This window comes from Oncorhynchus mykiss, chromosome 6 (genome assembly GCF_057628025.1).
Source record: "Oncorhynchus mykiss isolate SJ-2025 chromosome 6, ASM5762802v1, whole genome shotgun sequence".
Classification (NCBI taxonomy): Eukaryota; Metazoa; Chordata; class Actinopteri; order Salmoniformes; family Salmonidae; genus Oncorhynchus; species Oncorhynchus mykiss.
In genome coordinates, this window is record NC_143027.1 from 33,277,322 (window position 1) to 33,305,159 (window position 27,838).

Consider the following 27,838-nt stretch of genomic DNA (forward strand, 5'->3'; position numbering starts at 1 on the left):
GGCCAATTTTTCAGTTTTTGATTTGTTAAAAAAGTTTGAAATATCCAATAAATGTCGTTCCACTTCATGATTGTGTCCCACTTGTTGTTGATTCTTCACAAAAAAATATAGTTTTATATCTTTATGTTTGAAGCCTGAAATGTGGCAAAAGGTGGCAAAGTTCAAGGGGGCCGAATACTTTCGCAAGGCACTGTATCACAGGTAACACCACAACTATCTACCCTTTTGTCCCTCTAGAGCAGGGGTCTCCAACCTTTTCTTGCATGAGAGCTACTAAAATGAAATGTAACTTATTTGAAGTTACTAATTGTTTTTCTAGCTTGCTTCTCTTCTCCCCTGCAACACTTTACAGGTCCTTGGTGTTATTAGGTTCTTTCTGACAAACCAGGTTAGAAACTCAAATGGACAACTAGAAAAAGCTCAAAACAAGTTTATTCACCCACTGGGTTAAACAGCTGAAAAGACAGACATGTTTCCACAAGTACATATATTTATACCCGCTACTGGGAAGAGTCAACTCCTTGCACATCTAGACAGCCAATACATCTCTTGCTAGGCAGGAACTTAAGTGGTTCCTCTCATTGGTGTAGTCATGGCCCTGTCTCCTGTGTGTGTATGTCATAGGACTGTTCCTTCTCAATTCATCTGACCTGACCTGGTTAGGCGGTTTTTATGTTATCCAGAGCGTTGATATGTCATAGGACTGTTCCTTCTCAATTCATCTGACCTGACCTGGTTAGGCTGTTTTTATGTTATCCAGAGCGTTGATGACTGCAATTGTGCTTCCGACAACAATTTACACTCTTTTTCCAACGTTTACTAACACCGGCCGTATTCAACGGGTGTTGAGCGTTTGTAAATTCATCAGTCGTTCTGCGCTCTGTGTCGTGACTTTACTTCCATTAATCTGATGACTTATTTATTTAATCCATTAACTTTGTTTAATTGTTACCCAATTTTAAATGAATCATGTACAATTAACATTAGTATTTGGGGCACCACAGAAGAATTTGTTTAGAGTTCCCATCTCCTGAATTAAACTCATAGGTCTTTATCTATTTCATCGATAAACTGTCATCTTATTAATCATTACCTCTTATCAAATCATCATTCTGACCACTCGTAACCTTCCACTCGTAACCAAATTGTGTTAATTATTTATTTACTAGCTAAATAAATTATAACACAGAATAAACATACACCCTTTACATGAGACTTAGGTCCCTAATGGACTGACAAAATATGACTGCTTGTTACACTGATGGAGAGGGGGATAAAGAGGGAGACAGAGAAAAAGGAACACATTCTATAACTATTCTCCCATAAACCTCAAACTTTGCACACGAACCACCGCCCGTTTGGAATAAGAGATCGTTAATAAATGTAAGTGTGAAATGGCTTCGTTCGTCATATATCTCGGTCGGAACAAGCCTTCTCGGGAAGTTGTTGGCCTTCCAGCTGTATGGCTCTGATTGTTTGCAAGGGGTTTCCCCTTTCCTGTCTTCTACTGTTGTTCACTCTGGAAGAAAGCTAGCCGACGGTTCCGATTGGTGATGAGTGTCATAGGATAGTCTCACTTAGATTCGCTTTTCGTGATCTGACTTAAAACAGCTAATCAGCTGTACAAGTGATTGTCTAAGGTGAGCTTCTAGCCTCTTCCTTATCGTGTTGGCATTCAGGTTTCGGACCACGATTGACATGAGCTGCAGCTTTTCGTCTCTCTGGTCCATAGGAAAGTGTTAATTTCTTCACCTCGTGTTGAGGTTCAAAGTTTCAACCATTTCCAACATGAAGATACCAGCCTCATGTTTCCTGGTTTAAGGGTTGATTCCTCTTCCAAGCCTTTATGCACTCTTGGTCAAAAGGGGCGTTCTGTCATACTGACAAGCTCTCTGACGGGACCTGGCTATTTAATGTGCAAAACATATCAAAAACTATCATTAGAAAACTAAAATCACATTCCTAAACACACAGCTTCAGTACTTTTCATATTGTATTCACAACATATTGGGTAAAAACTTGACAGATAAAGGGGGTATCCTTTCCAAGTTACAGTATTTGGTCCTTGGTACAGTTTTTAATAACATCACAAAATAAAAAACAATGTGACATTAGTTTTCCATAGTTCCCCACTGACAACTTCCCACATTATGTTAAATATATGGTTGCACATTTTTGGGACTATTCAGAGGTGGAAACTCTCCGTGGGAATTAATGGGAATATATATGCAAATTATACATAAAGTTGTTTTTTGCATTGGATATATTTACCATATCATATGGAGACAGAAACATAAACCTTTTACTTATCATAAGTAGACATAATTGCAAATTATTAAATCCTTCCAATGGAAATGTGGGAAAAAACACACAAAAAAACAATTTAGTTACTAATTGAACTTTAATTAGTTGACTTCACATGGGATGATTTCACTGAACAACAAAGGAAAGGGAATATTGAGTGATCCCCAATGATCCTTCGTATCTCCCCCCAAAATATTCAATATATATCTTGAAAATGATAGTCTAGAAACTAAAGCTTTGGTTGTCTTCCTCTCAGGCTTCCATGTCTTCTCTCTGGACCTCCTCAATGCCCACCTCTTGAACATCAGACTCTGAGGCCTCATCTTCACTGTCACTTTCCAACCTTGTTGAGGAGGATGGCTCCTTGTCAGGCTCAAAAAGCCCAATTTTTTTTTTCCCGGATGGCCACCAATTTTCCAACCCTTGTATTGGTCAGCCTGTTACGTGCTTTGGTGTGTGTGTTCCCATACAAGGACCAGTTGCACTCTGAGGCAGCTGATGTTGGTGGGATTTGGAGGATGGAGGCAACAAAGGAAAGAGCCTCAGATGCACAAAGTCCCTTCCACCAGGTGGACGATGAGATATGTTGGCACGACTGCCATATTGCATCTCCATCCCAAAGCCTTTGCTTGGAAGTGTACTTCACCAGACTGCCAAGAACCTTGCCCTCATCCAGGCCAAGGTGGCGAGACACGTTAGTGATGACACCATAGGCCTTGTTGATCTCTGCACCAGGCAGGGCGCTCTTGCCAGCATACTTGGTGTCCAACATGTACGCTGTGGCGTGTATGGGCTTCAGGCATAAGTCTTCATGCTTTTTAATGTATTTCAGAACTGCAGTTTCCTCTGCTTGGACCAACAGTGAAGTGGGCAGGGCCGAACGGATTTCTTCTCTTACATATGCAAGCAGAGTTTGAACATCAGACAGGATGGCATTGTCTACCTCAATCCGTGCAATGGCTACTGCTATAGGTTTCGGGCTGCTTACCACTCTCTCCCAAAATACATAATCCAGGAGGATCCTCTTGATGGGGCTGTCCATATTGGCAGACTGATATTGCCATGTCTAGGAGAGACATGGTAGCAAAAACTAACTAGCAGAAATTGTTAACAAGTTAGAAATGATTTAAACACACTTTGCTGTAGGGTACTATTTACTAGTTAACAAATTATCATGTATGTCATGTAAAATATATTCACCCCACCCAGTATTGTAATCAAAACTTACCAGAAGGCATGTAACCCTTGGCTTAGACGGTGTAGTAGTGTGGGCTCAATAGCATCTCATTAGCGTGCAATTGAAAATGTGATGGAGGGCAATGTGGTGGGAGTGCACTGCACATGTGATGGAAGAATGTGAATGCACTGTGCATGTCGAGGGTTGCAATTCCATTGAATTGGGGATAGTTTAACCAAAATATGCCACAAGACCTATAATTGCTTTATGTGTATCACACAAAAAAATGTAAACTAAGCTAACTATTCTGATGAATTTAAGTGTAATCCCCCAAATTCCTTGGCTTAACTTCCCATGGAAAATTTCCAGGAAAGTTTCCGATCCTTTGCAACCCTAGTTGAATATTGTTCCATTATCACTTTTTGGATGTTAGTTTTGGGCGGGCAAAAGTGTCTGAACAAAGACATTCCTTTAGTTGATACTAAAGAGAGTCTCCGTCTTGTAATTTACAACCAAGTGTGAAGGGTCGACCATCCAGCAGCTCCCCCTCTCCCCTCCCCTCTCCCCTCAGCTACATCTATCAACAGTTGTTGCAATGACATTAACATTCTATTGAAATGGTTACTTGCATAGTGGAGTTCTATGTTAAGACATGTAGCTAGCTAGTCAGCTATCTAGCTAAACAATGAACCATAATCCCAACTCATGACGTTAATACCCTGCATGAATCTGCAGGTAACTAACCAACCAGGTTCAATGTTAGCTATAACTAGCAATGCAAATGGCTCTGAGATAAGAATAATATTACTACACAGATCATACACGTAATGCTAGTTAGCGAGCCAGCCAGCTAATGTTAGACTTCTAGCTAACAGTACACTTTAACATGAAATGAAAACAACTTTCTGACAAAATTTGAAACGTGCAATATCTGAAAATGTTGCTTGCTAGACTGTTACATGGATGAATGCTTCTTCCTCTCTCTCACATGCCATGGTTGCCCTTAGTTTGAAGATGTAATCCGGAGACAGGTGTTTTCTCCATCTCCTTATCTATCATACTCTAATTCCACTGATTTCAAACCACGGTCCTCCAGAAAGTGGAGAGCAACACTAATGCAATTCTACTACAATATATATATATATTTAAAGTCACGTTAGACAGGATTACCTAAACATACTGACCAGCTCAAATAGACAGAAGCCTGCTACATGGCAGACCAATCCGAACTCATCTCGCGGCATGTCCAGCCCACTCATTATCTCAGCCAATCATGGCTAGCAGGAAGGTTGCTACATTTTTCTGTGGCTAAACCAACTAGACTTGTAATTGAGTAATTGTATTCGTATTTACAGATTGCATACACGTTTGTTATTAAGGCACATGAAAGTTCACATGTTCCAGAAGGCGTTTCTGCCAAAAAATGCATTTTGATGAAAATTAATAAAAAATGTACATTCAAATGACTCTCCAGTGAAGTTGTGATGCGCGAGATATGCCTAGTTTCCTGAAAGAAATGGACAACTTTAACCCTATAAAATCTGTTTAGTATTTTCCCAAATGTTGTTTTTGCCGCTGAATTTTTCCGAGTTTTGGATTTGTTTATATTTTTCACAAACAAAATATAAATAATCATTGGAGAAGCAATGAAATTGGATGATCTGAGTCCATGTCAATGCTTAAATCGCATCAAAAGACAATTTTTAAGGTCTGGAAAAAAGCTAACACATTTTTGAGTGTAATTCCCCTTTTAATTGCGGATCTAGAGAGAGAGCACTGTGTCGGTCTAGCAATGTTTCTGTACTGTTGCACATGCTGAGTTTGCTAAAGTGGCAATATTGCTTGAAATTAATTGGCAGATGTTACGCTTGGCTTTTTAAGCCAATAGTGGCTAACCAGGGGTGGGATAATGTCAAGATGGCTTTGATTGGATAGTAGCTGGATGCTTGTGGTGTCTGGTACTTGTGAGATTTGTTCATGAAAGTTTGCGGCGGAACTCGTGAAAAAAGCATGTACTTTCAGAAATGCTTGGTCAACTACTGGTAACTCGCGATTGACCTGTTGGAGTCCCCTGCTCCAGAGAGAGAACTCCACAGTTACACACACACACATACAGGTAACAACTAGAAGAAGAAACGTCTGTCTGCCTAATGTGTAACCTAGCCTGGCCCTGCCCCTTCCCCCACTCTGTCCCCCTCTCCCTCTGTCTCTCAGGTATGCAGACACTCTAATCAGTCTCCGAGCTGAGAGCCTGTCCCAAGGCCTGGAGTTCCTCACCTGGAACGATGTTCAGAAGACCATCGACACTGTCAACCTACAGGTCCACGAAGAACATGAGCGTAAGTCAAGTCCTCTAACGGTCTCGACACTGACTACATCCCAAATGCCACCCTATTTAGTTAACTACTTTTGATCAGGGCCCATAGCGCTCTGGTCAAAGTAGTGCACTAATTAGGGAATAGGGTGTAGACAATGTCTCCCAAGTCTAACCATTCACTAAGTTGAGAGAAAAGTTAGCAGTGTCTTGACGAAATAAATACAGTCTAAATAATAATACAATGTTTTATTGTCACGTACACCGGATAGGTGCAGAAGATGTATTGTTTTACAGGGTTAGCCATACAGTAGTAGAAGTTCGGCGCCCCTGGAGCCAATTAGGATTAAGTACGTTGTTCAAGGGCTCATCGATGATGAAGTAGTCCTGAGATCAGTATCATTAGGGCTGTTTCCCTGCTGCTTGGTGTGGTTCAACTCCCCCTGACTCAGTGTCATTACACGTGCTGTCTGTCTCAACTCCCCTCCAGGTATTATTGCTATAGCTGAGATCAACGAGGCGCTGAGCTCTGGGGATCCTGAACAGACCCTCTCTGCTCTGCTCCTGCCCACGGCCAAACTGCAGGGGGTAAACCCAGCAACAGCGAAACACTACCATGACGTCCTGCAGAACACCAAGCTACTCATCTGTAAGGTACTGGACTGTCAGCTATTATGGGATCCTATAGATATCTTCCCTCGAGCAGAGAAGCCTCCATCTTAATACATCTCATGTACAGAGAAGGCATTAGTACCCAGAGGCTGGGGATCACAGCTGTTGATCAGATCTAGGTTACAGATCCAGGCTACAGCTCTAGGTTGCCATATTTCGTATATAGTGCATTACGTTTGACTAGCGCCCAGTGTTCTTGTCAAAAGTAGTGCGATATATAGGGACTAGAGTGCCACTTGGAATGACTGTAGATCTGTAACCTAGATCTGTAACCTAGACCTAATAAGGCATTTAGTTGAGAAGGATAGGTGACAGTGACTGAGAGATGAATGAGATGTTCAGTGATTAATGGGAGCTTGTTCAAGGGTCTGTCTGTAGTCTGTCTGGAGTCAAGAACATCATCGGAATGAACCTGCCCGCACCTTTATTTAAACCTCTGCTTATTCTGTGACACGTACTGTATCCACCCCAATGGTGGAATCAGCTTCTCCCTGAAGCTAGGACAGCAGAGTCCCTGCCCATCTACCAAAAACACCTGAAACCCTACCTCTTCAGACTATCTTAAATAATCCCACAGCTCCCCCATCTAAAAATGTAATCAAATAAATATTTATTTGTGTGTGTATATAATATGTATTAACGTTCACTACAGCGCCAGCTGTGCCATCAGAGTCCCTGGGTTCGTGCACAGGCTCTGTCGTAACCGGCCGCGACCGGGGGGTCCGTGGGGCGACGCACAATTGGCCTAGCGTCGCCCGGGTTAGGGAGGGCTTGGTCGGTAGGTGTGTCCTTGTCTAATCGCGCACCAGCGACTCCTGTGGCGGGCTGGGCGCAGTATACGCTAACCAAGGTGGCCAGGTGCACAGTGTTTCCTCCGGCGCATTGGTGCGGCTGGCTTCCGGGTTGGATGCGCCCTGTGTTAAGAAGCAGTGCGGCTTGGTTGGGTTGTGTATCGGAGGACGCATGACTTTCAACCTTCGTCTCTCCCGAGCCCGTACGGGAGTTGTAGCGATGAGACAAGATTGTAGCTACTAATAGGCATACAGAGGCCCGTTATCAGCAACCATCACTCCTGTGTTCCAATGGCACGTTGTATTAGCTAATCCAAGTTTATCATTTTAAAAGGCTAATTGATCATTAGAAAACCCTTTTGCAGTTATGTTAGCACAGCTGGAAACTGTTGTTCTGATTAAAGAAGCAATAAAACTGACCGCTTTTAGACTAGTTGGAGCATCAGCATTTGTGGGTTCAATTACAGGCTCAAAATGACTAGAAACAAATAACTTTCTTCTGAAACTCGTCAGTCTATTTTTGTTCTGAGAAATTATGGCTATTCCATGCGAGAAATTGCCAAGAAACTGACGCACAATTGGCTTGGCGTCGTCCGGGTTAGGGAGGGTTTGGCTGGTAGGGATATCATTGTCTCATCGCGCACCAGCGACTCCTGTGGCGGGCCGGGCGCAGTGCACGCTAACCAAGGTTGCCAGGTGCACTGTGTTTCCTCCGACACATTGGTGCGGCTGGCTTCCGGGTTGGATGCGCCCTGTGTTAAGAAGCAGTGCGGCTTGGTTGGGTTGTGTATCGGAGAACGCATGACTTTCAACCTTCGTCTCTCCCGAGCCCGTACGGGAGTTGTAGCGATGAGACAAGATAGTAGCTACTAACAATTGGATACCACGAAATTGGGGAGAAAAAGGGGTAAAATACATTTTTAAAAAGAAGAAGAAAAAAAACTGAAAATCTCGTACAACGCTGTGTACTACTCCCTTCACAGAACAGCGTAAACTGGCTCGAACCAGAATAGAAAACTGAGCAAGTGGACAAGTACATTAGTGTCAAGTTTGAGAAACAGATGCCTCACAAGTCCTCAACTGGCAGCTTCATTAAATAGTACCTGCAAATCACCAGTCTCAACGTTAACAGTGAAGAGGAGACTCCGGGATGCTGGCCTTCACATTTAAAAATAGCCTGTCGTGAACGAACACTCACTTTTTTTCCTCTTACTAGCACTGACTTTTCTGCTACTAAAATGTAGGTAAAGTGTACTTACTAAGACTGAGATATGTAGTTTCCCACCTAGCTATTTTAAGATGAATGCACTGACTTTAACTCTAAGTTGTTTTGGATAAGAGTGTCTGCTAAATGACTAAAATGAAAGGCGTGTGCAGTCTACACCTATCAATGTGGACAATAGAATATACGGAATTAAAATGGGAATTAACTAATAAATGAATGTATGGTAATAGTTCATTTGTATTGCAAGGGTTTTATATTTACAAATTGTCCTTGTGAACAAATCAAAACAGTACATAATGATAACTTTGAAGTAAGCATGTCCTTCCTTGGCTGAGATAATGAGTGGGCTGGACATGCCGAAGCAGTCTGGTCTCTCAACATTGTCTCTGGGAGAATTGTTTTTGTCGTCACTGTTGCCGTCGGCTGGTTTTTCAGGACATCCTTACTGATACTGTACACAAATGAAAACATTTGCTAAACCATCAACTTAGTAGCGCCTGATAGTATCCCACAGGGGAGAACGCATAGCATTGTGTTCAGATTTCAAGCAGAGCTGTTTCCTGTTCACTTGTTTACAGCGTGTAGTTCCAGACGGCTTTCCTGCCTCTTCATTTTCAGTAGTTTGCTTGTTCATGCTCTGGGCTCCCCCACTGTGCTCTGACAATGGAAGATACTGTACAAGCTGTACATGGCCCATCAGTAAATAGCCCACCCAATCTACCTAACTCATCTCCATATTGTTTTGATTTACTTTTCTGCTCTTTTGCACACCAGTATTTCTACTTGCACATCATCATCTGCACATCTATCACTCCATTGTTAATTTGCTAAACTGTAATTACTTCGCTACTATGGCCTATTTATTGCCTTACCACCTCTCGCCATTTGCACACACTTTTTTTTATTCTTTCTATTGTGTTATTAACTGTACACTTGTTTATTCCATGTATAACTCTGTTTGTGTCGCACTGCTTTGCTTTATCTTGGCCAGGTCGCAGTTGTAAATGAGAACTTGTTCTCAACTAGCTTACCTGGTTAAATAAAGCTGAAATATATATTTTTTAAATACAGTGGGCACATACACACAGTCTCTACACCAGAACAGGTGTCTGCTGTGTCCTCCTGAGAGAGGCGAAGCGCAGTTTGGAGGCGGTTGTCCTGGACATGAGAATACACAGGAAGGGGTCCAGACAGCTGTGGAAGCAGCACAGACACACTGTAGCGCTGGAGTACACATACAGCCCGTCCTCTCCACTGGTGGACAGCCTCACGTAATGGGCGATATGGAGGACGCCGCTGGGAGCGAAACACACAGTGAAGATGAGGAAGACCAGTGTACTGACCCTGATGAAGGGTGTCCAGTCAAGGCCCGAGCGACCCAGATGCTGCACCACCGCCACATGGGTCCAGGCACAGACCACAAAGGGCACGAGTAACCCTAAACAGACCAGTGCCAACCTGTAGGGCACCAGCAGTGCGTGGGGGGAGTCCTCCAGGGGCAGTATGTCATGGCAGGTGGTGAATCCCAGACGAGGCAGCAGGAAGCTCTGTCTCACCAGGAGCTCAGGCATCACAGCCACCCCAAACAGGCCCCACACCCCCAGGCTTGCCCCCAGCGCCCAGGCCGTCTTGGGCAGCCGCCTGTACAGGAAGGGCCTCACCACGGCCAGGTAGCGCTTGAGGCTGACACAAGCGATGGTGTGGGCAGAGCAGTAGACATTGCCATAGAAACAAGCGGTGACGACACGGCAGGCAGCTTCGCCGAACACCCAGTTGTTTCCGTTTAGGTGGTAGTGGACTCGGAGGGCCAGGGAGAGCAGGAGGAGTAGGTCAGAGAGGGCCAGGCTAAGGTAGAGGACAGCCGTGGAGAAAGACCTGGCCCGGAGCCTCAGGAAGGCCAGGATATAAGCGTTGGAGGGGATGCCCACTGCCATGGCCAGGAGGTAGGCTGAGGGGATGAGCCGGGTGCTGAGGAGCCCCGTGGTGTAGGCTACTGCAGGGTCCTCCAGCCTCACATCCAGCCCAGGGGCCCCAGGGGACAGGTGGATCAAGCTGGGGGGCCCAGCCTCAGCCGTACAGTTGGTCTGAACTCTCCTGCCATTGAACGTCCTTGGGTCCAACACAGCTAAGGCGGTTGTTTTTGTCTTGTTGACTTTCTCCTCTGTGGTGAAATGGGGGTGAAGAACACAGATTTTAATTCTGATGTGAGGTTTTCTACTTGTCATTATATGTCATTATAATAATATAGATATTTTTTAAGTTAATTGGCTCAAAATGCTGTTTAAAACATGCATGATGTTACACAATTCATACAAGATGTGTGACAACCGTACACTAGCGATTGTGAAGCTGATTTACTGGCAAACATTTAGGCATAACAAGCATGTTGTTGATGGAGGGGAAACAGAACTGGTGAAGCCCTACCAAAATGCAGCTTGACCAAGGGGATGCAAAGTCCCCAATTGTAATATGAAAGGCTTAAGAATGATGTCCTCTCTAAAATCCTATGGGAAAATGTAAAAAGAATGTGACTTACCATTGTCCTGGAGAGACAGTCCTACCGTCAGACAGAAGAGAATCCCAGCCAGTGTATTGGTCCGGTCTTTCTCCTGTCTCCGCCACATTGTTGTTATTATTATCCCTGTATAACTCAAAGTCCACTAGTGTTTCTATTGACTTGCTATAGGCTAGTTGTTCATTATCAGGATTAACTAGCAGAATCAACTAGCCATCCAGATAGCTGGTTCACATGATCAAGCAGGCTACTGTACTGGAAGTCCATTCTACACTGGTGTGAGCAGTGGACCGTGAGGCTGTGTGCATAGGGTGTGTGTATACTGTGTGTGTGTTTCCTGTCCAGGCTTGAAACTGAATTCCTGCTCTGCGTCAGACACTATCTACTGATTCAGCCGAGTGGGAGGAGACGGTCCTAATAGTTTACTGTTTGTCATTCCTCAAATAGTTTTTTTTTTTTTTTGTGTGTGTGAGCAGGTTTCTCAAGTCTTTCAGTTTTCTGTGACTGAAAATATGGCTTGTCTAATGCAAAATTACTAATGTTAGAGTAAAAAGATTAACTCCGGTTAAACTAAGTAACAAGATTATCAGCTTGGGTAACATCAAACATACAGTAGGATGATTTCAAAACCCAAGCTTCCTGGAACAGTTTCCATGAACCTGCTTTGACCTTCAGTATTCCCCATGAGTCACACACATTTTAATTCCATGTGATCGGAACTACAATTTTCAAGTTAGAAAGTATGGTAACAAGTTCCTATTTAGCTTTGGTCTGTATGTTATGTTTGTGCTTGTATGAGTTCTTGCTTATCTTATGCACGTCCTAAAGGTATTTATATACTGTTTGGTCAGTGGGGAATTCACTGTTCAAAAGCAGATCCACTTCCTGACATACTAAGGGGGGCTTTTTTCTCCTGGCTTCCTTCCTGCCTTTTGTGTCATTGGGGAGACAACCTCTCTGCTCCCAAAGGTCTCCACAATTAGTCTGAGAAGGAAAATGTTGGTCAGGCAGGCTGAATAAACGTTCAGTGTGGTTTCTCTGCTATTTTAAGTGGTATTTGTGTTTGAGCCATGGACCCATGACCAATGGTGTGGACTGAGCTGAGGCTGTTTTGTCCATTAACTAACAATGTGTTTTGACATTTTCCCTCAGGTCTTACCTCTGGGCACAGAGGGAATGGTACAACGTAATGTTCATGCTGGCGCTGTCTTTGTAGCTGTTAATGTGCTTCATACCTGGGTTTCAAATACTTCAAATATTTACAAAAACGTTATCTCTGCCAGTTTGGGAATGTGTGGCTTAATAAACCAATAGAAAACACCACAGAATGCTAAGTATTTTAACCCAGGTATGTTTTGGGGGGAGGAGGCATTTTTGTTTTTACATGTGCTGTCTCGGTTAGTGCTTAGAAGAACATTCAGTTAGGGCTCAAGCCTAACTTGAGATCTGTGGTTGTATCTCAAACACTTGATTTTACCAGAAAGTTGAAATGATGTGTGCACATCTCAAGCTAGAATTATGCATTGCATTGTGTGGATTGTCAATGTTTGTGTGGTCTACCACTCTGAAAAGCAGAGATTGACTCTGTGTGTCTGTGACTCCAGAGCTCAGGGGATGAGTCTGCTGTGCTGTGGCTCGACCAGATTCAAGAAGGGATACACACAGCCAACCAAGATGAAGAGGAGGCTCTCGCATGTAGGCACACCATGCTCACTCCCAACCATTCACTCAAAACCATGAACAAATCATTTCTTAGTAGTTCTTCACATCACAATTCTCCAACCACTGGATAAGAGCAACATGACCAAAATGTTAAATGTCATAACTGATCCTGTGTGCGTTTTGTCTGTGGCAGTGGCAGGAGCTGTGGCAGACATCAACAGGGAGGTGGCGGAGGGGGACTCTCAGACCACCCTACATGCCCTCCAGTCTCCCCTGGCAGGGCTGAGAGGGGTTCTGTCTGAGTGTGCAGACACCTACCAGACACAGCTGGCCCAGCGCCAGGACCTCAACACTACCACTGGTAACCTGGCATACAATCAGCTTATTTATGGCTGTTTGTTCTCCGTACATTACCTTCCCAACTTCTAGCATGTCATTTACATTTCAGTCATTTATCTCCTTAGCTCTTATGCAGCGCAACTTAGTGCATTTGCCTTAAGGTAGCTAGGTACGACAACCACATATTACAGTCAACTATTGTGTAAATCATGCAATTGGAGGTTAGTGAGTGATGTTCAGCTGTTTCCTCTAGCAGGCAGCAGTGAGAGTGTGTGTGTGTGATGTCCAGGTGTTGTGTCCTCTGCTGTGTGATGTCCGTGTGTTGTTTCCTCTAGCAGGCAGCAGTGAGAGTGTGTGTGTGATGTCCAGGTGTTGTTTCCTCTAGCAGGCAGCAGTGAGTGTGTGTGTGTGATGTCCAGGTGTTGTTTCCTCTAGCAGGCAGCAGTGAGTGTGTGTGTGTGATGTCCAGGTGTTGTTTCCTCTAGCAGGCAGCAGTGAGAGTGTGTGTGATGTCCGTGTGTTGTTTCCTCTAGCAGGCAGCAGTGAGAGTGTGTGTGTGATGTCCAGGTGTTGTTTTCTCTAGCAGGCAGCAGTGAGTGTGTGTGTGTGATGTCCAGGTGTTGTTTCCTCTAGCAGGCAGCAGTGAGTGTGTGTGTGTGATGTCCAGGTGTTGTTTCCTCTAGCAGGCAGCAGTGAGTGTGTGTGTGTGATGTCCAGGTGTTGTTTCCTCTAGCAGGCAGCAGTGAGTGTGTGTGTGTGATGTCCAGGTGTTGTTTCCTCTAGCAGGCAGCAGTGAGAGTGTGTGTGATGTCCAGGTGTTGTTTCCTCTAGCAGGCAGCAGTGAGTGTGTGTGTGTGATGTCCAGGTGTTGTTTCCTCTGTAGCAGGCAGCAATGAGTGTGTGTGTGTGATGTCCAGGTGTTGTTTCCTCTAGCAGGCAGCAGTGAGAGTATGTGTGATGTCCAGGTGTTGTTTCCTCTAGCAGGCAGCAGTGAGTGTGTGTGGGTGAAACACCGTATCAAGGACAGTTATGACTACTACTACAACCTGGAGAACAGAGAGGGGACCTGGGAGGAGCCAGAGGACTTCACACACAACAGCACACAGCTCCGCAGAGAGGAAATACAGGTCCCTATCATATTTATGTTGGATTCTACATAAGAAATGATGTATTCTTTCTACATTTTACCATTATTTAACTAGGCAAGTCAGTTAAGAACGAATTATTATTTTCAATGACAGAACAACAGATTTTTACCTTGTCAGCTCGGGGATTCGATCTTGCAACCTTGCAACCTTTCAGTTAATGGCCCAATGCTCTAACCGCTAGGCTACCTGCCGCCCCCTAAGACATGATGTATTATTCTTGTTGCATGACACAGACCACAAAATATCAGTTAACAGAATAACCTTCTCCATACATAGCACAAAGAACACCACCAGAGACCACACACATGTTCTGAGTCATTTATAATGCATTACACATTAAAACTAATCTAGTGTTGTATGTGTCCTCTGGTCAGAGTGTGGTTGGAGGTGTGACAGCGGAGTATAACAGGGAACAGTTATGGTTGGCCAACGAGACCCTGGTAACCCAGCTACAGGCCAGGATCAGAGGTTACCTGGTGAGAAGAGCTCATGCCCAGAGACTGGACTACCTACTACAACAACAGCCACATGTGGTCCGACTACAGGTACTAACTATACTGTGTCATTTGTTCTACAGTTTAATTATTTGATTTTTTAAAAATAAAACTAGAATTTAATATTTACAGTTAAAATTCACGTACTGCTTTTGTAGTTTACTCACACACGGATGATTTTAATGTCATGTTGTCTGTGTCTAGGCCTCCTGGAAGGGCTACAAACAGAGGAAGGTATACAAAGACAGACTCAACGTGTTGCAAAGCAACGTGGGGACTGTCGTCAAGGTAACAAGTTAGACTTGGGACTGTGAGCCTTATTTGAAAGCGAGAACATTAGTTTGAAACAGTGAGAAATAAAGAATGTCAATAATCAGGAGAGAAGTCACACAGTTTAACCCCATAGAAACCCACAGCTACGAGTTGCTAACGTTGTTGTTTTCCTCTCGGTCCAGCTTCAATCATTTGTTAAGATGTGGAGAGCTAAACGTAAATACACTCAAAGACTGCAGTATTTCATAGACCATGTGAGTAACACAACACCTACATAAAAAATGAGGGTTTATGTCATTGAAATGGAGTCATACAATATGACTCCTATTATTCCTCAGTGACATTTACGGAAGATTGATTCTCTTCTGTCTTGTTTGTATGTTCAGGAGAAAGAAATAGTGAAGATCCAAGCTTTCCTCAAGGCTAACAAAGCCAGAGATGACTACAGAACACTCAGTGAGTTTAGACAGCATTTAATACGTCACACGGTTTCAAAGAAGTTACGATTTCGAAGAGAGATGGAACTACCTGAACTTCTCTGATGCAATGCTAAACGTGTGTGTGTGTGTGTGTCTCTCTCTCTCTCTCTCTCTCTCTCTCTCTCTCTCTCTCTCTCTCTCTCTCTCTCTCTCTCGCTCTCTCTCTCTCTCTCTGTCTTTCTCTGCCCTGTAGCCGGGGCCCAGGACCCTCCTCTTTCGGTGGTGCGTAAGTTTGTCCACCTGCTGGAACAAAGCAGCCTGGACCTGCTGGAGGAACAGGAAGTGACACGGCTTAGGGAGGAAGTGGTCACGAAAATCCGCTCCAATCAGCAGATGGAGAAAGACCTGAACCTGATGGACATTAAGATCGGCTTACTGGTCAAGAACAGGATCACCCTACAGGTGACATTTGTCTTATGCTGCTGATCACAACTGCGTCTGGAGACAGCACTTTATTGTCTACAATAGTCATACGCCTGCTGCTCAGATACTTTGATAATGCATCCCTGTCTTCCTTAAAGCTATCACTGATCAAACACAACTGGATAGGTGAGAAGGGCCTTTTCCATGCTGCCACATCTGTTTTTACTGTCTGTCTTCCCAGGATGTGGTGTCCCACAGTAAGAAGCTGAAGAAGAAGAGTAAAGAGGAGCTGGCTGCAGGGGACAGGCAGGGCATCAAGGGCCTCAGCAAAGGCAAACGGAAGAAACTAGAGGCCTACCAGCACCTCTTCTACCTGCTACAGGTGAGTTCAAAACACACACGCTTAAACATGCACACACACACATACACGCAAACTCTTTTACCCCTAGGTCCTCTCCTGCTCCACAGACCAACCCTTCATACCTGGCCAAGCTGATCTTCCAGATGCCACAGAACAAGTCCACTAAGTTCATGGACACAGTGATCTTCACGCTGTATAACTACGCCTCCAACCAGAGAGAGGAGTACCTGCTGCTCAAACTCTTTAAGACCGCTCTGGAGGAGGAAATCAAGTGAGTGGAACTGTCCACCTGTCCCCAAATCGTACACACCCCTTATACAGTAACTATAGATGGTTTCACCTGGGTGCCTTTGTTTCTCTCAGCTCATTTTTGCTAGCTCATTGGTCAGATAAGGCAACGATGTACAGTAGCACTGTTTATTGCAACAGTCAGTCAACCAGGCTACTAGGGAATCCACTGTTCCCCTTGTTCATAACTCAAGGACCCTCTCCAGTCATATACAGTATTATATATCATTTGTTCTTATATTGTTGTCTGATATTTCCTGATTGAATATAAAGGAATAATAAAGTTGTATGATAAAAATGATCTCTCTTCTCCACCCCTCCTCAGGTCCAAGGTGGACCAGATCCAGGACATTGTGACCGGGAACCCCACGGTCATCAAGATGGTGGTGAGCTTCAACCGTGGAGCCCGTGGTCACAACACGCTGAGGCAGCTGCTGGCGCCTGTTGTCAAGGAGATCATCGAGGACAAGGGCCTGGGCATCAACACCAACCCTGTGGATGTGTACAAGGCCTGGGTCAACCAGCTGGAGACCAACACTGGAGAGGCCAGGTGGGACACACACTAGTGCTAAGCGATTAACCAACCTTTCAGTTTATTTTCGGTTTTTAAATAACTAGTTGACTGACGGTTCAATTATTTGAATTCCTTTGAGTTTTTCTGTGCACTCAACGTGCCATTTCTCTGGAGAGATTACTCTGAGACGTTAACTCATCATAGTTAAGTGCAGACGATGTTGCAATTAACTACAATGACCAGAATCCATTGCGCCGAAGCTGCCTGTTCTCATTGGTTCTTGCAAGCCTGTGGGGCTGGCAGACCTGTTCTAATTATACCTCAGTGCCGCAGACAGACACGGAGAGGAAGACGGATAGACAAGAGAGGGATAGAGAGCGGTTGCTTAATGTCTCTCTACCCGACAATACAGCTAATTAATTGATAGTTGTTATTTGTCTTAAAAGTATGCCTTATCTACTTAGAAGAACTACTGAAATAGTGACTTCGTCAGACCACAGGCAGCTAGCCAGCTAGGCTAGCCTACTAGCCTGGAGGATGACTCTTTTGGGAGCACAGAGATAGATGGCTGGCAGGTTGCTACTGCCTGAGCAGACATGAGATGATGACTAAGAATAGAATAAGTCATCAAATATTTTGTTTATCAATATTTTATTAAAGTAATGTGTTTAAAGGATGGTTTATTAATACATGCTATGCAGTAATGAGCAGTCACTACCATCATTGTGGTTTTATAAATATAATAATAAATTCATCATACTAAAAACATATGTAATATACACAACCCAAATATTTTTATTTGGTAAAGCAATGTCAATAAATGATGCCTTTATAAGTGATAGTAATGGGCAGTCATTACCATCAATTGTTTTATTCTGTGTTGTTACAGCATTGAACCCTCGCAATGCATGTATTGTTAGGCCTGGGTTCAAATACTATTTAGGGTATTTCAATCATTTTCAAAGACCTTTGGAAGTAAGTATTTAGATATGATTTATTTGAAAATACACTGACTCAAATACACTGCCATGTATTTAACCAAGGCATTTGAAAATAGTATTTGAAATAAGTATTTGAAAATACTTTCCAACAGTCGGGCCCCATTATTAGACAATACTCAAATACACAGAAAATAAGTATATCAAATTCACATGTATTTGAACCAGGTCTGACCTGCACATACACACATTGACCTAACTGTTGTCCCCCCTCTCTTAGTAAACTGCCCTACGAGGTGACCCCGGACCAGGCCATGTCACACAAGGAGGTGCGCGCCAAGCTGGAGTCCTCCAGTCAGGCGCTGCGGACGGCCACAGACAAAGTGCTCAACTCCATTGTGTCGTCACTGGATAACATTCCGTATGTCTCAGGCCCTTTTGGAATTCTTTAAAAATGCAGCCGTCTTTCTTTCCTTTTTTATTTCTTGATGCAATCACTGATCTGACATGAGTGGTTCTGTAAAAGCCTTGTAGCAGAACTCCAATAGTGATAGATCAGCGATCACTCCAAGGGAGGATGGAAGGATGCATTTTGAAAGGTGAAGCTGTATGGGAACAGGACTAGAAAACATCCTGTCAGGGCAGAAACCCAAACTGCCAGGCTGCGCCCCAAATTACACCCTGTGCACTAGAAAGGGAAGAGTCCCATTTGGGACTGTGGTGTGTTTATGGAAGGGTAAACAAAACAGTGCTTATAGAGGGTTAGAAACCATCCATGTTACTGGTTTAGACAACTGTTGACTCCATACTCTGCTGTGCTCAATTTACTCCAAGGGGGCAACCATGGAATTATTTTATACAACTGCCCAAAATACACCCCTCATTCTGAAATGTTCACAGTCCCCTGCATTTTTATGTTATTGCTTCCTATCATTTGTGCATCAAATCACTGTGTTGTGTATCTATGTAATGCCTGTCAATTTCACACGATCTCCATGTTTTGTTTTGCATGTAGCTATGGCATGAGATACATTGCAAAGGTCCTAAAGCATTCCCTTCATGAAAAGTTCCCTGACGCTACAGAGGATGAGTTGTTGAAGGTATAAGACCGGAATATTACATGTGATATTAGATCATTCCTTTGCTGTTCGTATACCTTCCATGTATGTTGCTGATGTTGTTATGGGTATTGTTATGGTTCCTCTAGTGTTCACTGACACAGTAGTCATCCAGCTCGCACTGATTAATACAGGTCCTTAGATATAACAGCCCTTTGGGAAGCTATGCAGCTACGTTTAACAGAGGGTGTGTGTGTGTCGGCTGTCAGATTGTAGGGAACCTGCTGTACTACCGCTACATGAACCCAGCCATAGTGGCTCCAGACGGCTTCGACATCATCGACATGTCAGCCGGAGGTCAGCTCCACTCTGACCAGCGTCGTAACCTGGGCTCCGTGGCCAAGATGCTGCAGCATGCCGCCGCCAACAAGCTGTTCGAGGCAGACAATGCCCACATGATCTCCATGAATAACTACATCTCCCAGACCTACCAGAAGTTCAGGTGAGAGTAAAGAACTACAACTCCCAAGACTATTGGATAAAGTTCACTTTCACTCCGTATTAAACTGCTCAGAGAAATGTTCCATCTAATGAAGCAAAAGGGAATCCTTTAAGACAGAGCGGGCTGTAGCGGTAAACGCTTGGGAGGTCACAGGAAAGTCAGAACAGGGTTAAGTTGACGTGAGCCAAAGGTGAGCAGGGAGAAAGAGGAAGTGTCTGTGTGAAATTGCAGAAGTCGGCAAGGAAAGTGGGGTAGTGTGTCTTCACTCAAACTCAAGACACACACACACTCAAACACACACAGAGCGAGAGAAAGGGACACAGTTGTGTTCCCAGAGTTCTCTGCCCCTCCCTCCAAACAGTTGACTCATCTTTTTTGGAAATCAATTTGAACTACAGTCACTGAAAACCACAACTGTCAATTTTCTTGAAGAAACCCTGATTCAACAGGATATGTTTTGTCTTTTAAGCTGATTTCAATATTATTTGTTGTTTTGTTTATTTTGGGGTAGATATCAGAAATATATGGTTCCTTGTAAACTGATAATATTACTATTACAAATGTGTCCAGTTATCTGGGTCTTCCGAGTGGCACAGTGGTCTAAGGCACTACAGCCGTCACTAGACACCTGGTTCGAATCCAGGCTGTATCACAACCGGCCGTGTTTGGGAGTCCCATAGGGCGGCGCACAATTGGCCCAGCGTCGTCCGGGTTTGGCCGGTGTAGGCCGTCATTGAAAATAAGAATTTGTTCTTAACTTACTTACCTAGTTAAATCAATAAATCATTTTTTAAAATCTTCCTGGTGTGGTAGTAATCAACCCGAATGCTTTGATCCTGTCTGGCAGGGTGTTTTTCCAGGCTGCGTGTGACGTCCCCGAGCCAGAGGAGAAGTTTAACGTGGATGAGTACTCTGACATGGTGACTCTGAGCAAGCCTGTCATCTACATCTCTATAGATGAGATCATCAACACACACTCGGTAAGCCCAGGCTATGGGTGCATCCCAAATGGCACCCCGTTTCCTATATAATGCACTAACTTTGACCAGGGCTTTGACCTGAGCTCTATGGGCCATGGTCAAAGGTAGTGCGCTATTTAGGGAATAAGGTTCCGTTTGGGACGTGAACTAGGACTCTACTGCCCCTCTATGGAACCTACTGCCCCTCTTCTCTTATCTCCATCCCCTGGGTAAGGGAGTGGTAATGGTGACAGACCTCTTGTATCATCAGAGGACATCAGAGGTTCTAGACTTCTCAGATGAGAGACGGATGAAGGGCTGAGATTGATTTGACGGACTCTAGAAGAACAGGGCTGACCTCATGAACTGTTATCTCACACAGAGCTTGCATGCATCTTGAGCTGGAGAGGCCTAGGGTTGGAGAAAAGCGTGTCTAGTAGATAACACAAAAGTGATGTGTGTATTGTGTGTGTCCTAGCTGGTGTTAACCGTGAGTGTGTGTCCTAGCTAGTGTTAACTGTGAGTGTGTGTCCTAGCTAGTGTTAACCGTGAGTGTGTCCTAGCTAGTGTTAACCGTGAGTGTGTGTCCTAGCTAGTGTTAACCGTGAGTGTGTGTCCTAGCTAGTGTTAACCGTGAGTGTGTGTCCTAGCTAGTGTTAACCGTGAGTGTGTGTCCTAGCTACTGTGATTAACCATGTGGCCTAGCTACTGTGATTAACCGTGTGTGGCCTAGCTACTGTGATTAACTGTGTGTGTCCTAGCTACTGTGATTAACCGTGTGTGTGTCCTAGCTACTGTGATTAACCGTGTGTGTGTGTCCTAGCTACTGTGATTAACCGTGTGTGTGTGTCCTAGCTACTGTGATTAACCGTGTGTGTGTGTCCTAGCTACTGTGATTAACCGTGTGTGTGTGTGTCCTAGCTACTGTGATTAACCGTGTGTGTGTGTGTCCTGGCTACAGTGATTAACCGTGTGTGTGTCCTAGCTACTGTGATTAACCATGTGGCCTAGCTACAGTGATTAACCGTGTGTGTGTCCTAGCTACTGTGATTAACCGTGTGTGTGTGTGTGTCCTAGCTACTGTGATTAACCGTGTGTGTGTCCTAGCTACTGTGATTAACCGTGTGTGTGTCCTAGCTACTGTGATTAACCGTGTGTGTGTGAGTCCTAGCTACTGTGATTAACCGTGTGTGTGTGTGTCCTGGCTACAGTGATTAACCGTGTGTGTGTCCTAGCTACTGTGATTAACCATGTGGCCTAGCTACAGTGATTAACCGTGTGTGTGTCCTAGCTACTGTGATTAACCGTGTGTGTGTGTGTGTCCTAGCTACTGTGATTAACCGTGTGTGTGTCCTAGCTACTGTGATTAACCGTGTGTGTGTCCTAGCTACAGTGATTAACCGTGTGTGTGTGTGTGTGTGTGTCCTAGCTACAGTGATTAACCGTGTGTGTGTGTGTCCTAGCTACTGTGATTAACCGTGTGTGTGTGAGTCCTAGCTACTGTGATTAACCGTGTGTGTGTCCTAGCTACTGTGATTAACCGTGTGTGTGTCCTAGCTACTGTGATTAACCATGTGGCCTAGCTACAGTGATTAACCGTGTGTGTGTGTGTCCTAGCTACTGTGATTAACCGTGTGTGTGTGACCTAGCTACTGTGATTTAACCGTGTGTGTGTGTCCTAGCTACTGTGATTAACCGTGTGTGTGTCCTAGCTACTGTGATTAACCGTGTGTGTCCTAGCTACAGTGATTAACCGTGTGTGTCCTAGCTACTGTGATTAACCGTGTGTGTGTGTCCTAGCTACTGTGATTAACCGTGTGTGTGTGTCCTAGCTACTGTGATTAACCGTGTGTGTGTGTCCTAGCTACTGTGATTTAACCGTGTGTGTGTCCTAGCTGGTGTTGGAGCACCTGGAGGCCATCTCCCCCGACCACAACGACCTGCTGCATGAGCTGCTGGAGGACCTGGGGGACGCGCCTGATGTGGAGGCACTGCTGGGTACCACACACACCACCATACCTCTTACACGCCACACTTCCTCCCAGACATTAGAAGATCCATTTACAGGACAGAATCCTAATTTGTGATAAGCATGTACACACAGTCTCAGAATGAGTCAGGAAGCTGCCTGCAGGGAGAGCTAAGCATGTTTGTCTTTTCTCCAGGTGAAGGAGCCGTGGATCCTAACCATCCCAACAAGGAGAGCACCCTGAGTCAGCTGGCTAAGACGGAGATCTCCCTCACACTCACCAGCAAGTTTGAGCTTCTGGAGGGAGATGACAAGGACACGAAGGGCCTGATGATGAAGTAAGAGTCTGGATGAGTCCCCAATGGCACCCTATTCCCTATATAGTAGATCTCTTATTGACTCTCCATTATGGTGACCTACTAGAATCTCCATCCACACACAGAGACTGCCAGGGTTGGGGAGTAACGGATTACATGTAATCCGTTACATGTAAGGGATTACAAAAAAAGGGTAACTAATCCATTGTTACCAGCTACAATATTGTAATCAGATTACAGATACTTGAAATACTAGATGATTAATTTGAGGATTACTTATAAATTCAGAAAGGATGTTTGCGCATAAAAATATATCACACTGTTTTCTCAATGACATTCAAATCAGCATTGAAAAAAGGTGCAAGTTTGTTCTACCTGAGCGAGTCTGACCACAAGTCAGAGACCACTATGATGACACACCAAATGTGTTTGATGGATTGTGGGAAAAGAGCAGGAATAGGCTTTTGTAGTCTACAGTCCAAGCTATGTCTTCCAATGGTACGACTGCTGTCCGCATCCAAAGATTATCCAACTGGAATAAATGCTTGGAGTTAAGTATGACAGCAGTGGTGTAGTCTGCGGCGATATGGATATAACTTATTATTGCTATCTACATAGCGCATTTATGTGAATCACACTGCTGCTCTCTCATTTAGCTATTTGTGCCTTACTGTGGTTGTTGTGGATGACTGTTCACAAATCTAAATGTGTATTTGAACCCAATAATGGTTGAATTCAAGAAGTTTAAGCTGCCTATCAACCATTGTTTTTGAAACCAGTGGTCAGCCAGTGAAAAATGCGTTTTTGCAACAGCTGCATAGTGCGGATCCCAGCCTGTAGAATAAAAGTGGGGCTTTTATTGCTCAATCTAATTCAAACTCATAAAAAAAAAAAAATCCATAGGCCTAATGGACACATGCTCTCAACTCACATAGACTTAAAGGGGCAATCTGTAGTTGTTAGATATATTCATGTAAAGATGTAATTTAATCATATGTAGTAGAAAGCGATGGGTTAGAAGAAGCCTACATAACCAACCCATAAAGTAAAATTTAACATCCATATATGGCCAGCTATGTAAACTTTAACATTGATTGACATTGATGTCATTCAATTGGTAACATACAATTTTGTCTTCTTCTAATGCCTCTTAAGGGGAAAGTCATCTAAAAGTAACTGAATGTAATCAGATTACGTTACTGAGTTTGGGTAATCCAAAAGTTATGTTACTGATTACAATTTTGGACAGGTAACTAGTAACTAATGGATTACATTTGGAAAGTAACCTACCCAACCCTGGAGACTGCACAGTGAGCTGTTTTGTACTGACCAAGCTAACTTGGAAGAAGCCAGAAGAAACACTGTTTCAATGCTGTGTTATGACGTTCCAGTAGGTACATACATAAATAACCACAGTGGGTATTGCTCAGTGACAGCTCTACGTGCTCTTTCCTGCTCCACTACCACTTCCTGTCCTGACATTTTTAGCCCATTTCTTGCTCTTCCTTGAGAAGGCTGTGTTTAAAAGACAGCCTCTGTTCTGCTGATGTGAATGTTTACATCATGTTTCCTGCGACATGAGCACCAATAATCACGACTAATCATGTGGTCAGGAAAACCTCCTGGTGCTACCTATGATACTATAGATGGTATCTCTAGACAACTCTGTTCATCTGACCTACAGTAGTTGAGATGTTCAGGATGTCAACCCTCCAGCTCTGCTTTCTCAGGCTCTGTGTCCTAAATGGCACCCCTACTCTTTATAGTGCGCTACTTTTGACCAGGGCCCTATAAAGGGAATAGGCTGCCGTTTGGGAGGCATACAGAGTGTCACTGTAGTCCTGGTAAGTGTCGGTCCACCATGCACTGGGTCAGTAAAAAGGAAATGTGTTTGAGTGGCGTCATGCCCTACTGCAGGGTCATGGAAACTCCAACGGGACAGTGACATGTCCATTGTGTGTGTGTGTTAACATAGCAAGATGTTTGCTCTCCCCCTGAGCCCAGTGCAAAGCAGAGGCCAGAGCTCAACGCACTACCAAATCAACAAGACTTAAATGTTTGAGGAGAGCTACGCTGTTTAGTTGAAAAGACATAATCCTTTTTAATCCGTCTCATCTACCTCTCTCTCGGTCTCTCTCTCTCTCTCAGGACTAAGAAGCTGATAGTAGATGTGATCAGGATCCAGCCAGGAGACACTCTCCCAGAGACCCTTGAGACCCCGGCCTCTGCCCTCCAGGTGATGTCATAATGATGAACCCTACACAGCCCAGCCAACCACACACCTCAAATAGCCTACTTCTCTATCAGTGGTTTTATTTTTATGCTTTTCCCTTTGTGTCATGCCGGAGTGGGAAAGAGTGGACTGACTAGACATGCTAACCTTCCTTTCTGTTTTTGTGTGTCTGCCTCTTCCTACCTGTGCTGTCCTGTAGGAGTGTGAGCATTCTAAGGTGGTGGCGCTGCGTGCGGTGCAGGACGCCCAGACCCCAGAGGGACTGAAGAGCAGCCAGGCGGTGCTGGAGGACAGACAGCTGCCTCTGGAGCAGAAGAAGAGGAAGATCCTCCGCAACCTCCGAACCCTGGAGCAGGCTGGCCTGGTCACCGCTAGCAACAAGTACCAGGACCTCATCAACGACATTGCCAAGGTACACATGCGCACAAACACACACACAGAGACACAAGCACACTGATGGCCTTCAGCGTTTGTGTTGTAGATGACCAATCATGTCCCTTCTGCGTGTGATTGACAGGACATTCGTTACCAGAGACGCTACAGACAGAGGAGGAGGGCGGAGCTGGTGAAGCTCCAGCAGGCACTGAGTGCGCTCAACTCCAAGACAGCCTTCTATCAGGACCAGACCAACTACTACGACACTTACATCAAGACCTGCCTCGACAACCTCAACAGGAAGTGAGTGTTCCCTACAAAACCCATCCCTCGCCACTAACCATAAGTCGAAGTTCACCCGACCTTCACAAACACTGTACAGGGCCTTGCAAGTCAACAAAGATCTAGAGATGGAGAGGATGGATTGGTTTGGAATTGGGCCATATGGGCTAGTGTTGAAATACATTGTCATTGCTCTTGGTCCCATTCAAAACTTGATGTGTTAAGTATGTGTTTGTGTGACTTCCATGCGTGTGTCTTATCTGGCGCGTGTCTGTGTGTCCACAGGAACACGCGGCGGTCCATCAAGCTAGAAAGGAAGGTGGAGGAGAAGGGCAGTAAGAAGTGGAAGCATCAGTCTCTGAAGTATACGGCTGCCCGACTGCACGAGAAGGGAGTGATCCTGGAGATAGAGGGGCTGCAGACCAACCAGTGAGTGGAGCAGCACTGAGGACAGCTGGTCCTAGCTAGCTTAGCATTGTGCAGTGACATCAGCTTCCTGAAACCGGAGTAGTATTCATTTGTACACACAATTTCAAACCATAGCAAAATGTTATGCAACAGACAAACTTTTTACAACGAATAGCCAGGGTTTTGTGATTCAGATGTAGTGTGTGGTTGACTTGGAGTATAGGTGGGTGTGTTGTTTAACCAAACTGATGCGTGCGCATCTTCGGGGCGAAACGGAGGTTGGCTTAGAATCATATGATTGACAACATGTAAACTATATTTCGTCTGCAAATGTTTATTGAAAACATGCATTTGTCTCTCGAATACATTGTTACAGTTGTTAGCTAGCTAGTTAGCAAATTGTTGCCATATTATCATAGAAATGACATCAGTCAAAACACCTCAATACAAGGCATGGTATCAAGAACAAGCGACCTATGATTCCCCACATGGCAGCTTCTTGTCATTGTTGCTAGCTATCTGACTGTTCAGAATCATAACAGCAGATGGCCTTCTACCCCTGCGATGCATGTGCAGCATTTTCGTGACGTTGTCAGACAACCCGCCTATGGACACCAAATGTGAACATGGTATTGAATCCTGAAGTGAGTTGGTACCATACTGGGTCTCGGGTATTGTGGTGGTCAAGGGAACATTCTCCAACACTTTATTAGCTTCATTTAATTTATTTCATAGCTTTCACCAATCAGATCAGTGATAACATGAAATAAAGGGAGAAAGGAAGGATGCGTTGGTAAAGTATTTGGACGGGGACAAGGGCATGTCTTTGATGTGAGGAGTGAGCTGTATTAGCTCTGTGTGAGATGGGGTGGGAGGAACTACCTCATTAAGGGACATTGTCCATACAGAAGCCCACCGTGTTCTGTCTCACTCTTTCTCTCTGGTTTCTCTCTGTCTCTGTTTTTTTTGCTCTATCCCCCACTTTCGCTCCTTCACTTTCTCTCACTCTCGCTCTCCGAACACTCGCTCCTGTCCTTCATGTTTTGGTCAGGCTGTTCTAGCTAGAGTGGCGCTGAGGAGAGCCAAAGTCGGCTCCTCACTGCTCTGTGGGAGTTCCAGGTCATGTCAAAGTGGAAACTGAGAGCTAGTATCTAGAAGGCATCGCTATGTCCTCTTTAAAGCCAGTTAAACACACTACACTATGGCCCAATATCGTCTATGCATTTCAGAAACCTTTTGAGAAAATTGGATATCTAAGCTTATATTTCTGATCATACTATTTCTCACAATTGACATTAAATGTTATGCCAAAACAAGTCTGTCTGACATTGTGACCTTAACCAACTCTAGTCCTGCTATTGTCTTATCTGTGTCTGTATCCTGTCTTTTCAGTTGATTAATTCAATTGCATGTATTTGTCTTTTCTCTCAGGTTCAAAAATGTAATGTTTGACATCTCTCCCAGTGAGGAAGTTGGAGACTTTGAGGTGAAGGCCAAGTTCATGGGAGTTGAGATGGAAAAGGTCCAACTCCATTTCCAGGTGATGCTTTTCTCCCAAATGACGACGACTCATGGTTGTCACGGCTCCTCTCTGTCATGCTGACAGACTGATAGTTCCGTGTCCCTGTCTGTTGACTAGGACATGTTTCTGTCTGTTGACTAGGACATGTTTCTGTCTGTTGACTAGGACATGTTTCTGTCTGTTGACTAGGACATGTTTCTGTCTGTTGACTAGGACATGTTTCTGTCTGTTGACTAGGACATGTTTCTGTCTGTTGACTAGGACATGTTTCTGTCTGTTGACTCTGTTCCGTGTAGGACCTCCTCCAGCCGTAGTTCCATAGTTGTTTAAAATATATATTTTATTTTATGATCGTA

At 44.3% G+C, this 27,838-nt stretch overlaps 2 protein-coding genes across 4 annotated transcripts in view; one reads left to right on the plus strand and one right to left on the minus strand.

Moving 5' to 3' along the window:
* Window positions 1-27,838, plus strand: part of iqgap2 (IQ motif containing GTPase activating protein 2) — a 91,161-nt gene that overhangs the window by 60,857 nt on the left and 2,466 nt on the right. For 2 of the 3 annotated variants that reach the window (XM_036979941.2, XM_090237711.1), the window contains exons 14-37: window positions 5,696-5,820; window positions 6,286-6,449; window positions 12,603-12,693; window positions 12,854-13,021; window positions 13,981-14,126; window positions 14,522-14,692; window positions 14,846-14,929; window positions 15,097-15,168; window positions 15,301-15,370; window positions 15,587-15,795; window positions 15,998-16,138; window positions 16,225-16,388; window positions 16,731-16,955; window positions 18,138-18,278; window positions 18,873-18,957; window positions 19,185-19,417; window positions 20,265-20,397; window positions 22,272-22,374; window positions 22,542-22,683; window positions 24,811-24,898; window positions 25,095-25,307; window positions 25,413-25,573; window positions 25,838-25,981; window positions 27,392-27,500. In XM_036979941.2, the coding sequence (XP_036835836.2) occupies window positions 5,696-5,820; window positions 6,286-6,449; window positions 12,603-12,693; window positions 12,854-13,021; window positions 13,981-14,126; window positions 14,522-14,692; window positions 14,846-14,929; window positions 15,097-15,168; window positions 15,301-15,370; window positions 15,587-15,795; window positions 15,998-16,138; window positions 16,225-16,388; window positions 16,731-16,955; window positions 18,138-18,278; window positions 18,873-18,957; window positions 19,185-19,417; window positions 20,265-20,397; window positions 22,272-22,374; window positions 22,542-22,683; window positions 24,811-24,898; window positions 25,095-25,307; window positions 25,413-25,573; window positions 25,838-25,981; window positions 27,392-27,500 (3,382 nt within the window). The remainder of the gene's footprint in view (window positions 1-5,695; window positions 5,821-6,285; window positions 6,450-12,602; window positions 12,694-12,853; window positions 13,022-13,980; window positions 14,127-14,521; window positions 14,693-14,845; window positions 14,930-15,096; window positions 15,169-15,300; window positions 15,371-15,586; window positions 15,796-15,997; window positions 16,139-16,224; window positions 16,389-16,730; window positions 16,956-18,137; window positions 18,279-18,872; window positions 18,958-19,184; window positions 19,418-20,264; window positions 20,398-22,271; window positions 22,375-22,541; window positions 22,684-24,810; window positions 24,899-25,094; window positions 25,308-25,412; window positions 25,574-25,837; window positions 25,982-27,391; window positions 27,501-27,838) is intronic. The other variant, XM_036979942.2, reaches the window with a different exon arrangement.
* Window positions 8,718-11,394, minus strand: LOC110525797 (proteinase-activated receptor 3). Its single transcript, XM_021606227.3, has 2 exons — window positions 11,020-11,394; window positions 8,718-10,644 (listed from the first exon to the last, which is right to left on the minus strand). Exons 1-2 carry the CDS (start codon window positions 11,105-11,107, stop codon window positions 9,575-9,577), a joined length of 1,158 nt encoding a protein of 385 aa, XP_021461902.1. The 5' UTR covers window positions 11,108-11,394; the 3' UTR covers window positions 8,718-9,574.